This window comes from Balaenoptera musculus, chromosome 10 (assembly GCF_009873245.2).
Source record: "Balaenoptera musculus isolate JJ_BM4_2016_0621 chromosome 10, mBalMus1.pri.v3, whole genome shotgun sequence".
Taxonomy (NCBI): Eukaryota; Metazoa; Chordata; class Mammalia; order Artiodactyla; family Balaenopteridae; genus Balaenoptera; species Balaenoptera musculus.
This window is the reverse complement of record NC_045794.1, coordinates 94,555,598-94,569,255: the sequence shown is the minus strand read 5'-3', so window position 1 is coordinate 94,569,255 and position 13,658 is coordinate 94,555,598. Positions and strand designations below refer to the sequence as shown.

General features: G+C 56.6%; 1 protein-coding gene across 7 annotated transcripts in view; it reads left to right on the top strand.

Annotated features, from left to right (window-relative positions):
• The window catches only part of LOC118901666 (casein kinase I), a 30,675-nt gene extending 18,672 nt beyond the window's left edge, over window positions 1-12,003 (top strand). For 2 of the 7 annotated variants that reach the window (XM_036865043.1, XM_036865042.1), the window contains exons 3-10: window positions 356-504; window positions 1,820-2,048; window positions 3,087-3,257; window positions 4,557-4,705; window positions 8,830-9,022; window positions 9,122-9,261; window positions 9,860-9,925; window positions 10,819-12,003. In XM_036865043.1, coding sequence (XP_036720938.1) covers window positions 356-504; window positions 1,820-2,048; window positions 3,087-3,257; window positions 4,557-4,705; window positions 8,830-9,022; window positions 9,122-9,261; window positions 9,860-9,892 — 1,064 coding nt within the window. In that variant the 3' untranslated portion in view covers window positions 9,893-9,925; window positions 10,819-12,003. Of the gene's footprint in view, window positions 1-104; window positions 216-355; window positions 505-1,819; window positions 2,049-3,086; window positions 3,258-4,556; window positions 4,706-5,293; window positions 5,398-5,495; window positions 7,212-7,991; window positions 8,052-8,829; window positions 9,023-9,121; window positions 9,262-9,859; window positions 9,926-10,818 lie in introns of those variants that run through there. The other 5 variants (XM_036865041.1, XM_036865040.1, XM_036865045.1 and 2 more) reach the window with 5 other exon arrangements.
• The last annotated feature ends 1,655 nt before the right edge of the window (window positions 12,004-13,658 follow it).

Sequence of the window (13,658 nt, the reverse complement as noted above, 5' to 3'; positions counted from 1 at the left end):
CTCCCCCAAGGGGTGCTGAGCTGCTCGGGGGCAGACACTTAGTTGCTCCTGGACTGGTGCTGCCTGCCCAGCTGAGTGTGACCCCGATCCCTTGCCCCTGGCAGGTGCCAACATCGCCTCTGGTGAAGAAGTTGCCATCAAGCTTGAGTGTGTGAAAACCAAGCACCCCCAGCTGCACATCGAGAGCAAGTTCTACAAGATGATGCAGGGGGGAGGTGAGGGCTAGAGGGGGCTGGAGGGGGGCGGGAGCCTGAGGAGCTCTGCGCATGTGCCATGTGCTTGTGCACGTGGGAGGGGCCCTGGGGCTGAGCGGGGTGGGGAGTGACTGCCCCTGACAGCCCTGCGTCCCCCACAGTGGGAATCCCGTCCATCAAGTGGTGCGGAGCCGAGGGTGACTACAACGTGATGGTCATGGAGCTGCTGGGGCCCAGCCTCGAGGACCTCTTCAACTTCTGCTCCCGCAAGTTCAGCCTCAAGACGGTGCTGCTCCTGGCCGACCAGATGGTGAGCCCCCCACCTACCCACTCGGGCTGGGGACTGGGCTCCCAGCTTTCCTTCCAACCTCCTCTGCCCCGTCGTGCCAGTGGGCACTGGGTACCCAGCTGGAGGATGCTGGAGCAGGAGGCGGTGACAGCGACGTAGGACAGGCCTGGTTCCTGGACCAGGACCAGGGGACCTTGACCATCAGTCATGGTTGGGGGGTAGGTAAGGAAGGGGTATTAAAATGCAGGCTCCCAGTTTCCACTCCAGCCCTGCTCGGTTGGGCTTCCGGGGAAGGCCTGGGACTCTGCCCTCAGGTGAGTGTAAAGCCTGTGGTCACACAGACCTGGGTCCTGTCCCTGTGGGGTGACTGTAGGTGAGCTGGGGGGCTTCAGTCTCCTCAGGAGCGTCTTCCCTTTGCTGGGTTGTTGTGCGGTCACCTGGGATGCCACACGGTGCCTGGACCAGAGCAGGAGCCCACGGACAAGCAATGCTTAGGTCCTCAATCCCTTTATAAGTTCAAGGGAGGAAAATTTTAGAAAAAGAAAATGAAAACATAGAATTCTAGCCCTGGAGTGACACATGGAGATCTTGTTACATAGCGGTCTGTAGCTGTGGCTGCCCTCCAGAACGTCTGCAAACATCCTCCAGTTTTAGGCTAGATGTGTGTGTGCAGAGGAGGGTGGTCAGATTCTCATAGGACGGGAGACTCAAAAAGGGTTTAGGAAATACTCAGAAGCCTGAGGCCCAGGGAGGGGACCAACCTGCCAGAGGACCTATTGTGTGCATATATGTTAATTTAAGTTTCTAACATATTGTTTAAAGGAAGACAAGGGCCTGTGTGTCCACCTTACTTTGGTGTCCTCTGGAAGCCAGGGGACAGATCCTGTCTGTGTGCTCCATCTCTGTCACCCCTGCCAAGTTTAGGGTTCACTGGTGCTCCTGTTCCCCCCAGTCTGGTTGCCGGAACAGCCTTCGAAATGCCTCTTTGGTCCCTTGAGGGCCTCTCATGTCCTCTGTGGGTGTAGAGCCAGGCAGGTGAGGCCTGAATGCCTTTCTGGGCTTCATTTCTAGATCTTGCCATTCGCTTTCCTGCCTTGCTCTCTTTCCTTTGTCACAGCGAACTTGATGAACTCTTCCTTCAGAGTTCCTCTCTACTGTCACTTCCTCCAGGAAGCCTTCCGTGACCTGACCCTTGAAATCATCATACATGGTGATTGCAGACTGATCTGGCCCCCCCCCCACCCGTGGCAGGGACCACGGATGTGTTTTTTGCATCTGTACGGCCCCAGCCCCTCTGTGGAACATGTGCTGAACGACTTGCTCTCCCCTCCCCCAGATCAGCCGCATCGAGTATATCCACTCCAAGAACTTCATACACCGGGATGTCAAGCCCGACAACTTCCTCATGGGACTGGGGAAGAAGGGCAACCTGGTGTACATCATTGACTTCGGCCTGGCCAAGAAGTACCGGGACGCCCGCACCCACCAGCACATCCCCTACCGGGAAAACAAGAACCTGACTGGCACTGCCCGCTATGCCTCCATTAACACCCACCTGGGCATCGGTGAGTGAGCGAGGCCCGGGAGCAGGGTACACCCATGGGCTGCTGGCCAGGACTCTGGCTTTCCTTCTGCAGCCTGGGTTTACTTCCCTGGCTGGCCGCACAGGCAGGTCTTCTCTTTCACAAGAAGAGCTGTGGGGTGCGGAGCACCCGCCCTCTTGTGCCTTACTCATCCCCGCAGCAGCCTTGGTGCGCGAGGCTGTTTCCCCATTTTTTTTTTTTTTATAAATTTATTTATTTTATGTATTTACTTTTGGCTGCCTTGGGTCTTTGTTGCTGCACACAGCCCTTCTCTAGTTGCAGCGAGCGGGGGCTACTCTTCGTTGCGGTGCGCAGGCTTCTCATTGCGGTGGCTTCTCTTGTTGCAGAGCACGGGCTCTAGGCGCGCGGGCTTCAGTAGTTGTGGCATGAGGGCTCAGTAGTTGTGGCTCGCAGGCTCTAGAGCGCAGGCTCAGTAGTTGTGGCACAAGGGCTTAGTTGCTCCGCGGCATGTGGGATCTTCCCGGACCAGGGCTCAAACCCGTGTCCCCTGCATTGGCAGGCAGATTCTTAACCACTGCGCCTCCAGGGAAGCCCTGTTTCCCCATTTTTACGGATGGGAAATGCTGGCTCACCGTGTGACACAGGTTGCTTAAGGTCATACAGCTTAGCAAGTGCCAAAGTCAGATCTGACCCCAGCCCTGTCTGATGCCACTGCTTGAGCCTTATCCGCAGGATGGGCCAGGCAAGGAGGCCCCGGGGTGCCTACTGCATAGTTGCTGAATGAATAAGAGCCTGAGCTGGAAAAACTAGGCCTAGGTTGTGTTGGAAAAGCTCAGCCTCAGGCCCCTTCTCTGTAGAAGGGGGTGATAACCTGTTTAACCTGCCTGTTTGTAGTGGGGCTACAGCAAGCCAGCATGTGACAAGGGGGGGCTCGTGCTGGGTGCACAGGGGGCGTTGTTCCCCTCAATCGAGGAGCATGCCCTGGAGAAAGGGGTCCTGGCTCCCATCAGCCGGGAGCCCAAGTGGACCCTGCCCCTCACCTCGTCCTTGACTCTGCAGAGCAAAGCCGTCGAGATGACCTGGAGAGTCTGGGCTATGTGCTCATGTACTTCAACCTGGGCTCCCTGCCCTGGCAGGGCCTCAAAGCGGCCACCAAGCGCCAGAAGTATGAGCGGATCAGCGAGAAGAAGATGTCGACGCCCATTGAGGTCCTCTGCAAAGGTTACCCCTGTGAGTAGCCCAGTGGGGCAGGTGGTTAGCCTGGGACCCCTGAGGCCCCTTCTGAGGGGCAGACGAGACCACACAGAGCCTGTCCTGGGCTACCACTGCCTGGCACCAGAACATCAATCACAGGCTCTGCCACTGTTCAGGCACAGCTAGGAGGCCTGGCTGGTAAATACCGAGTGTCCCCAACCCACACTCCGGCCTCACCTCGTAAGGGCTGAATGTCAGGAAAAACTCCAGACCTTCCTCTTCCCGGGAGTCTCCTTCACTACTCTCACGGAACACTTCACTTCTGACACTTCTGGTCACCAAAGGTCTGGGGTTTTTTTCCCCTCACCAAGCAATGCTCTTACACCAGCCGGGGGTCCTAGAGTTTAACTCAGTTCCGGCACTATCTCCCTGGAGGTAGTGTCAGATCCCACAGGGTAAGGGCTCAGTCCCACAAGGTTGTTCTCACCACACTTCAGATGCCAGTCACGAGTCCAGGTTGCCACCTGTGCGTCTGACTGATTGACTATAAATAAATCTGAGGTTCCCGTGACTCCCTCCTTGGGTTTGATTAATTTGGCTCACAAAAGTCAGGGAAGTACTTCCTTATGTTTACCAGTTTATTAAAGGATGTGGTAAAGGATACAGATGAACAGCCAGTTGAAGAGATACATAGGGTGAGGTTTGGGAGGCTCCCGAAAGCAGGAGCTTGTATCTGCGTGGAGTTGGGGTGTGTCACCCTCCTGATGTGGATGAGTTCGCCAGCTGGGAAGCTCTCCTAACCCCATGCTATTGGAGGCTTCATCGTGTCGGCACGGGGGATCATTAACTCCATTTCCAGCCCCTCTCCCTTCTCTGGAGAAGTGGGTAGGGCCGGGGGCTGGAAATTCCAAGCTTCTAGTCATGGATTGGTCTTTCTGCTGACCTGCCCGCATCCAGGAGCCCACCCAGAGTCTCCTCCGTAGAGCAAAAGATGCTCCTCGTGCTCTGACCACCCAGGCAGGTACAAGGGCTTTAGGAGCCCGGGGGCCGGAACCAATATATATATTTCCTATTGTCTCACCAGGGCCCTCTCTTGCCTCTGATTTTCAGAGGAGGAAATGGAAGTTTTCCTCCTGTGGCTTAGAGTTGCCGTCGGGCTCTTTGACAGGCTGAAGTTCACGGATTGTTGTAGGGGGGACGGCCTCTTGGACCTCATCTTGACCCCTCTTAGATCAGAAGTATCTGTAGGGACGGTGGCTGGGTGGGACAGCGCCGGCTGTTGGGGGCCCTGGGGGCATGGGCCTCATGGTGGCGCCTTCTGTCCCCCTCCACCAGCTGAGTTCTCAACATACCTCAACTTCTGCCGTTCGCTGCGGTTTGACGACAAGCCCGACTACTCCTACCTGCGCCAGCTCTTCCGCAACCTCTTCCACCGCCAGGGCTTCTCCTATGACTATGTCTTCGACTGGAACATGCTCAAATTCGTGAGTCACCTGGAGGCTGAGGCGGGCTTGGGGGACTGAACTGGGAAAGCCAACGTGACCCCGTAGCGGGCGGGGCTCCCGGAAGATGGGAGCTATGAGCTGGACAGTGCAAGTGACCTCACCGGGGTCCCGGAGCCCCGTGCTCCTCCCTTCTCACGTGCTGCTGACGGCACGTGCTGCTGTGGTCAGCGGGGCCCAGGCGGGGCACCACCTCCCACCAGACCCAAGAGGGCCTGTTTGGGCCTCGAGTCCGTGCTAGGCGCCTGGATGGGTGGGGCCCGGATGGCGCTGGGGGGCCGCCCTGCTGTCTGGATCGTGGCCTCCACCATCCTGCTCTTGTCGCTCTGCACATCCCAGGTGGCGGCCTTCACTGAGGCCCCCTTGGCCACCCTGGACCCCTTCATTGTGGTTTCCTTCTTCCTGGTCGTGGGACCCTGGGTCTTGCTAGGCACCTCCTCTCTCTCTCTCTCTCTCTCTCTCTCTGTCAAGAGTCTTGGGGGTGGGGTGGGGAGAAGTGTTGGTCAGCTAGGCCTAGAGCTCCGGAATCTGTGAAATCCTATGTCTTGTTTCCCATCTCTTCTGGAAAAGGGGGCTTCCTCGAGCCAGGCTCAGCCCCGTGACAGCGACGCTATTGCACTGCCCAGGCCCCACCCCTGTGCCTGTGCCGGGCCCATGTACCCACCCACGTACTGGTAAGGACCCTCCAAGACCTGGCCTCTCCAAGACTTAGCACTTGGCGGGGTGAGCACAAGAGGCTGAGCCCCTGCTGTGCTCTCTCTGTCCCTTCCAGGTGCCCGGCACCCCTGGGCACCCACGACCCTCCAGGTAGGCCCATGGAGGATATGGAGGAGCTGCCCGCCGCAAACTACTGGCCTGTGGTCTGGACCTCAGGGCCCCAGTTCTGACATCCCCAGGTGTGCCTGAGCCCATTGGGGCCAGGCCCAAGGAGATATCCCTTGGCATGGTGGGAGTACAGTGGAGAGGCATGACAGAGAAGGCCCTGCTCCGAGATTCTTGGGGACAAATCGGCTGCCTGACGAACAGAGCCTGAAGGAGGGACGATGTTCACTACCCTGGAGGAGCCAGGTGGCAATGGGCACCAGGAGCAGCCTCAACCAGACCCTGTCGGTGGCCTCTGTATTGAACCTGAACTCATTAAACGCCCCTACCTGTACTGCGTTTCATCGTGGCGTGCCTCTTGGTGGGTGCCCTCGGCCTGCTCCACCAGATGCTCAGGCCCGAGGCCTTGTTCTCCAGGACGCTGGGATCGGCACTTGGTCTTGTGCCCCTCCTCTCTCTGGCTCTCAAACAGTGGCCTGGTACTGTTCCCTAAGGAGTGGGGCAGAGGATGGGGGTCCCACAGGCCGAAGGGCCCCAGGGGTGAGAGATGGGCAGTGGGGCACCTTTCACCCCAGACCTCCCGGCTGGGAGCGCAGCTGAGGGCCCGGGGCCAGCTCTTCTTGCCCCAGGGCACTGCTCAGGGCACTGGGCACCCGCTCATCCATGTAGAAAGTCATTCCTGAGTCTGGTTCTGGGCTGAGTTTGGCCCTTTTTTCTCTGTATAGCTCCAGGAATGGATTTTGCATTGTCTAGGCCTGTGCCCTCCAATGTGGTAGCCACTGGCTACGTGTGGCTAATTTTTAATTAAAATTAATTAAAGCTGAAAACGTACTTCCTCAGTTGCATTTGGCACATTTAAAGTTCTCAGGAGCCACAAGCGGCTGGCTAGTGGCTGCCCTACTCAGCAAGGCGGATGTGAACATATCCATCATCACAGAAAGTTCTGTGGGACCTGCTACTCCAGATGGCTCCTCACAGAGCTTCTCATGGGACCATCCAGCCGACAAGATCTCGCCTCAAGCCAGGCGGGGAGCACGCTCTCCACCCATTGCTGGCACCCTGACCCCTTCTTGGGATTCCCTTAGAGACAGACCCTGGACTCAGAAGCTGAGCAAAGGTGCCAACAGCCTTATCCTGCCCCGATCTCTGACTTGAGGGCCATCATACTGGATAATTGGGCACCTTTGACCACATCACCACTGTAAGTGAGCTCAACCGCCTCCCGCTGCCCCTGGCAGAAGTATCTGCAGACACACGATGGAGACCTTCCACACTTTCACCTCGAGACCAAGCCCCTCCCACATCACCCCTTCCCCCCTGCAAGAAACCTTCATCAGCACCTACCAGCAGACTGGACACCATGCTGGACGCCGTGGGCCGCAGACTCTTCCATGGGAAGGATCCTGCCCTTGACTGAGAACTTCCCTCCTTGGAGTGGCCACCTCGTATCGTTCGACATCAGGGCCCTGGAATCCCCGGATACCTGGAGCCTGGGATGTTGCTCTCAGCACACAGAGCCACTGTGTTCCGAGGTCCAACTAGCTGGCCAGGTGGAAACTTGACACAGCCAAGGACAGGGGTCCATACAACACTGATGAATGCTTGTGTGACTTTGATGTTGACCTTTTTGTGTTTTCACATGGGCAAATAAAAGCCAAGAGACCTCCCTGGTGTGCGTTTCTTGAGGCATCACTTGGGTTGGTTGGAAACGGGGAGAGTAGCTCACCTCAGCCTGCCGCAGGCCTGAGCCTCCTGAGGTCACAAAGGGCAGGGGCTCCAGCCCTCCGCTCAGCCATGGCCCCTGGGCTGTGCACCTCTGAGTGAATCACTTGGCTTCACTGAGCCTCAGTTTCTCCAACCAGGGAGTGAGTTCATACCTGCCTTGTAGGGTTGATGTGCCCTCTGCCCATGGGATGTTTAATGAGTGGGTGCTGCAGCTCATATCATAGGTTTTGCTGTGCTTCTGGCTGAGTCATTCTCTTTGCCAATCTGTAATTGAGTGGATGGGAACCCGGGGTGAGGACTGGAGGTCGGGAGATGGTGCCCTGGTGCTTCCAGGCCTGCCTGGACAGGCTTGTGGGTGGGAGGACTGGGAATGTGCATCCCTAGAATGTTGTGCTAAGTCCTCTGGGGGTGCGGAGAGCAGAGCGGGACTGGGTGGCAGAAGCCTGGGTTCACACCCCAGCTCTGCTCTGAGCTGTGTGGCCCCAGGAGGGTCCTGAGGCCTCTCTGGGCCTTGGTTCTTCAGTAGGATTCAGGGATCATTCTGATCCCCAGCCGCTATCTCCCGGAATTGCTTAAAGTCAAGGGCCACCCCCCCACCCCGTCTCCCAAGGACAGCAGGGCCTTCTTCGCCAGTTCTCGGGGAGAGAGAGAGTTGCAGGACCCCGCACCCCGTGGCCCATTAGCAGGCCCCCAACTCAGCCTGCAGCTCTCTCCTTCACAGATGCGGCCCCCCTCATGCCAGCCCCCGCCCTTCCCTGTGGACGACCCCAGGACCAACTAGGTAACGCGGCCAGGCGCCGCTCCCATGCCGCACTCCTCTCTGGGCCTTCCTCCTTTCTTCCTGCACTGGGGGTGGCAGTGGCTGGAAGGCAGAGCCCCCAGGGGCTCACGCACCCCTTCTGCCACAGCCTGCCTGCTGGGCCTCTTTTTCTTCCGTGGGGCATCTAGCCCATTCCTTCTCCAGCTCCCTTCCCGAGGCAGGCAGCATCTGTGTGGGTCCCCCGGGCCTCTTGGTTGTGGTCCCCACAGCACCTGCCAGAAGCCATTGCCAGGTCCAGGGGCAGGGGAAGAACAGCCCTTTGAAAAGATTCCCTGGCTAGGCACTGGGAAGCCTGGTTTGAGTCCTGGCCCCGCCTTCAGCTAGCCTTGTAACTCTCTCTCTGGGCCTCTGAACACTTGCCCTGCTGTATTTGGAAACCTTGAGGAGCTGGGGGCCCTCTGTACACGGAGGGGACCCAGGTTGGCAGGGCCACAGAGTACCCTTGGTTGTCCTGGGGCATGCGACCTCCCTCTGCCCCTCGGGTCCAGCTTCCTCCTTCCGGGCAGTTGTGTGGCTTTGTTTCTCTGTGCGGTGTGATCATGGGTCATTTCCAGGTCTCTTGGGCTTCCTGCTTTGTGGGGAGGAGGTTGGACCAGAGGGTTTCTGAGATGCCACTTCCCCAAGACGCCCACCTGGCCTGCCTCCCCCTGCTGTGACCCCGAGGGAGTGCTGAGGGAGTGCCAGATCCCGGAGCACGCTGACCTCGCAGGGCTGACCAGGTCTCATCTCACACCCACAGGGTGCAGCCCGGAACCCCGAGGACGTGGACCGGGAGCGGCGAGAGCACGAGCGTGAGGAGAGGATGGGGCAGCTCCGGGGGTCCGCGACCCGGGCCCTGCCCCCTGGCCCGCCCACTGGGGCCACCGCCAGTCGGCTCCGCAGTGCGGCCGAGCCTGTAGCTTCCACCCCTGCCTCCCGCATCCAGCAAGCTGGTGAGCAGATAACTTGGGCAGCGCGCGGGGCCCGAGGGGGGCGCGGGGCGGCCAGGGCCCCAGGTGCTGAGGGCAGCTTGCCCCCGCTTCGCCCTCCAGGCAATACTTCCCCCAGAGCGATCTCCCGGGTCGACAGAGAGAGGAAGGTGAGCATGAGGCTACACAGGGGCGCGCCCGCCAACGTCTCGTCCTCCGACCTCACTGGGCGGCAAGAGGTCTCCCGGATTTCAGCCTCACAGGTGAGCTGCCCTCACTCCAGCCCTTCTGTGCCTCACAGCCGAGCCAGGAGAAGTAACCGCCCCAGCAGGCGACAGAGCTGGAACCCAGCCCTCTGCCAGGGGCCCAGCCTGCGTGGGCGGCGGGGCGCTCACAGAGGAGGGGCTCGTGGTCCCTGCCATCAGCGAGCCCCCACCGTCCCAGTCAGCACAGGGTGGAGGGATGGGTGGACCCTGTCGGCTGGCCCCACTTAGGGGCCATGTTTGGGCTAGGAAAGTTGGGAAGGGAGAATCCGGGGCTGCCCAGGGAAGGGGTCTGGCAGAGGTGGGCAGGAGACCTGCTCTGGGCCTCCTGCCTACGTTGGAGGAGTCTCAGCAGGACAGGCCACGAGCTGGGAGTCCAGCGGCTCCGTTCACGTGTGGCCTTGAGCAGCTGTTTTGCCGCTGGGGGCAGGGTTCTTGTCTTACAAAACAGAGACATGCTGGCTCCTTGAGGTCACGTACCCCTGCCCTTGGCTTGAGGGGCTTGGGTTGGGGGTGGGGCTCCACGGTGGGGAGAGACTTGCCGAAGTGCCGGGGCCAGCAGCTCACCCCTCCCACCTTTCTGCCTCCCTTCCCAAAGACAAGCGTGCCATTTGACCACCTCGGGAAGTGAGGAGGAACCACCATCGGACCAGTATTTGCTTAGGTGAGCCGATGTCTGCTGCAGACGTAGCCCCGTCAGGTCTGGAAACACCCACGGCCCCCTGGAGGAGCCCGGTGTGTGTGCTCTGAGCGGGCCCGGCCCACGCCAGCTAACTTCTGCTGGAAAATTCCCTCTTGCCTGGGGCAGTCCTCCGTCCACGCTTTGCCTTAACTATTCTGGAAGGTTGGTAGTAGGGACTGAGCCCGGGGCCCCACACCCCGATCTTCCCCAGGGCTTTAGCCTTGTCTCAGCCTCTGGGCTGTTAAATGCTTTGTTCATGCAGAGCACGTAAGACAGGGCCCTGTACTTAGGAGTTTATCTGCCGTCAAAGAAGGCCCTTGGTGGCCTCCACAAGCCCAGGAGAGGCCCTCTGGCTAGTGTGAGCCTCCATGGAACTTGTGGCTGCCTGAGGCCTAGAGGTGGGGTGTCGCAGCTCTGCACTCGGGTCCCGCTTGGGAACCCGCTTGGGGCTCCTTTGGCGGTATGCAGGGGGATGTCGGAGCTCCCTGGGGAATATGTACATGGCTGGCAGCAGCTTACATTTCACAGGCTTGACCTCACACCAGAACATCCTGAGTACGATCTGCTTTGTGGAAATGTATTCCACAGGTAGCTCTGGGGCATAAATCGGGGTTTACCTTCGTCAGACCTCAGGCCCAGGAAGCAGTCCATCCGTGGCAGGGTGAGACAGACGTGTGGCTGGGGGGTGGCTGCTCACCAAAAAGAGGGAGAGAGGTTCTGTGTCTTTTCTGTGAAAATGGAGCACCTACTGTGTGCCCCAGAGAGGGACCAGCTCAAAGCTTCAGGGGCAGGAAGACAGGAGCTGAAGGCTGCTGGCAGACGGGTAGCCAGAGGCAGATGTGCACCTGATCTGTCTTCTCTCTCCCCCTTTCTAGTGTCTTCACTGTATTTTCTTTTAAAAAAACAACAAAAAGATGGGGAAAAAAAAACCACTCGAACAAAAAGAGAAAAAAAACCCAGCACAAAACCAACGATGGATTCTATTTCGATTCTTTTTTTTTTCTTTTTTTTTTTTTTTTCTTTTTTTGCCAATGGCAAGAAGATGGGATGCCCTCGGCATAGAGGATCCTCGTCCCTTCACACTTCCCGCTGCCCACAGCCTTCAGGCTGCCAAACGCTCCCAGACATCAGGCTACACTTGGCGGACGCCACGGCCGCCGCCTGACATAGCTGGGAGGGGGACACTTCTGCACTGGAGTTGCAGCAGGTCCTCACGGGCCCTCAGGAGGTGGCCTGAGGAGCTGGGGGAATGGATTGGTTGGTCAGAGGCAGGTCCCACTGGGTGTCCATGAGCCTTGGGACCGCGGGAGACGTGTGCAGCCCCACCCCCCTGAGATGACGGCCGCCGACTTTCTGTGTTGGGCTTTTGCCAGTGCCCCCCCTCAGCGTTTGGGTCCCTTCTTTGCCTGTCCACAGAGACCTTGAGGAGGGGGTGGTGAGGCAGGGGGGCCAGGAGTCCTTGTGGACGTGTGTGTATGTATCTGACCTGTATCTCCCAGGACAGCAGGTGTCCCGCCCACCTGCCAGGCCGACTTTGTGTTCTCATCCCCCTGACAAGGACATGGGGGTGGGCAGTGACCTCCATGCCCCTCAAGAAGGGCACAGAGGGTCTTTGACACCACCGACCCCTGAGACTGTCATCAGCCTGTGGTCCCCCTTTTCTGGTCTTAGGGCAGAATCCGTGGAGACTACTTCCAGAAGGCATCTGGCTCCTGGGTTATAAATTAATTCCCTGGTCCTGACACTCACCTGGGGTCAGGCCTGGGCACTGGATTTATCCATCCTGCCTAGTTAACACTCGTTTTTACTTTATTTTTGTTTGTTTTTTTCCGTGTGTGTATTTCCTAATTTATTTACCTCTGTTTCCCCTTTTTTTTCTTTTTCTTTTTTTTTAATTAAAGAGCAAAGCTTTTTATTACTTTGTAATTTAAAAAACTGAAAAAAAATACTGAAGAACTTTGGGGGGAATTTTGTACTTTTTTCCTGTGTAAATATTGGACTTTTTTGAGCTTTATTGTGGTTGTTAATTTGAAGTAATAAAGTAGAAAAGGATAAAGTGACATGGGCAGCCCTTGGTCCACCCACCTCTTTGCTCTGGGGGCTTCTCTCCAGCAGACCTGGGAGCCAGGGATGGCTGAGGACACTCGGAGAGTACTTGGTACCTCCCTGCGACTGTTTTAACCCTGTGCTTCAAAGACCACACACAAACCACCTGGGGACCTCGTTAAAATGCAGCTTCTGACTCAGGAGGGCTGGAGTCGGGCCTGAGAGTCTGCATCCGAACGAGTTCCAGGTGATGCCCACAGCCCAGGACCACACTGAATAGGAAAGTTCAAAACGCTCTTCACGTTATCTTATCCACAATTCTGAGTTATCTTAGCCATTAATTCTGAGTTAGGTGTTAATCTCCCTGCCTTCAGATGAAGAAACAGTGTGAAGGTAAAATAACTTGCCCAAGACCACAGCTCTCCTGGGTCCAATGGCACCTATGCCACAGATGAGCCTGGGCAGTTCCTTCAGCCAAGCTTTGATAAAGGAACAGGCCTCAGCCTTGGCTGCCTTTGTCTGGCCAGCTTATACAAGAATTTGTCTAGCAGTCCATGTTTATCCAGCACACATTACTTTCATACTTCTCATTCGTTAACCCAAAAGCCGCTGTTGCCACGATCTCCACTCACAGGCAAGAGCTCAGCCTGGGGAGGGGGTGGAGGGCTCTGAGAGACCGCTTGTAAGTCCTGGGCATCGCTCAAAACCCTCATAATTCAGGTCCCTTCCAGTGCTGGCATTCGAAGACCCTATGACCCCACAGCCTGGCTCAGGCCTGGTAAAGGGTCTCCTTCTGGCCCTCCGTGTGAGGCTGAGGCAAAGGTGGGTCCTTATTCTTAACCACCAGGAGATGCCAGAGGGCCCTGCATTGTAGGCAGTGAACCACAGGGAGACCTGCCTTGGAGCAGAGTGACAGTATAGTTGGTGATACCCAGCCCCTCCCGTCTGACATCAAACAGTGTGATGTTACCAACTGTGGGCCCTAAGGGGAAATACAGGGAGTTAATCTTCTTTTCAAAAAAATTTTTAATTTATATATCTTTTGCAGTGAAAATCTTAGATCTTATTAATACTAATGTGCTTATTTGCTGTATCCTATAATATACATAAGTTTCAAAATTACAATTTTAATGTTACTACTAAAAGTATACCTATGGATGGGAATAGGTATTTTCATTAACAATTTCAAAATTACAATTTTGAAAGTACAAATTACAATAAGTTTCAAAATTACAATTTTAATGTTACTACTAAAAGTATACCTATGGATGGGAATAGGGTATCTGTTGACAGACAACCCTGGCTGTCCAGTGGTTAGGACTCCAAGCTCTCACTGCCGAGGGCCCAGGTTCAGTTCCTGGTCAGGGAACTAAGATCCCACAAGCCTTGTGGCCAAAAAGAAACAACAACAAAAAAAGTATACCTATGGAGTAAAAAGTTTTTTACAGGTTTTTTTTTCCCCCTTAGAATGTATCTAAGGAAATACAGTCAGAGTATAGTGCCCAGAAGTAACTTGAAACTACTCTTTTCTCTGTGCTCTGTGCGGTTATTTTATTAATTTAAATAATGAGTGGGTGGGGCTTCCCTGGTGGCACAGTGGTTAAGAATCCGCCTGCCAAGGCAGGGGACACGGGTTTGAGCCCTGATCCAGGAAGATCCCACGTGCCGT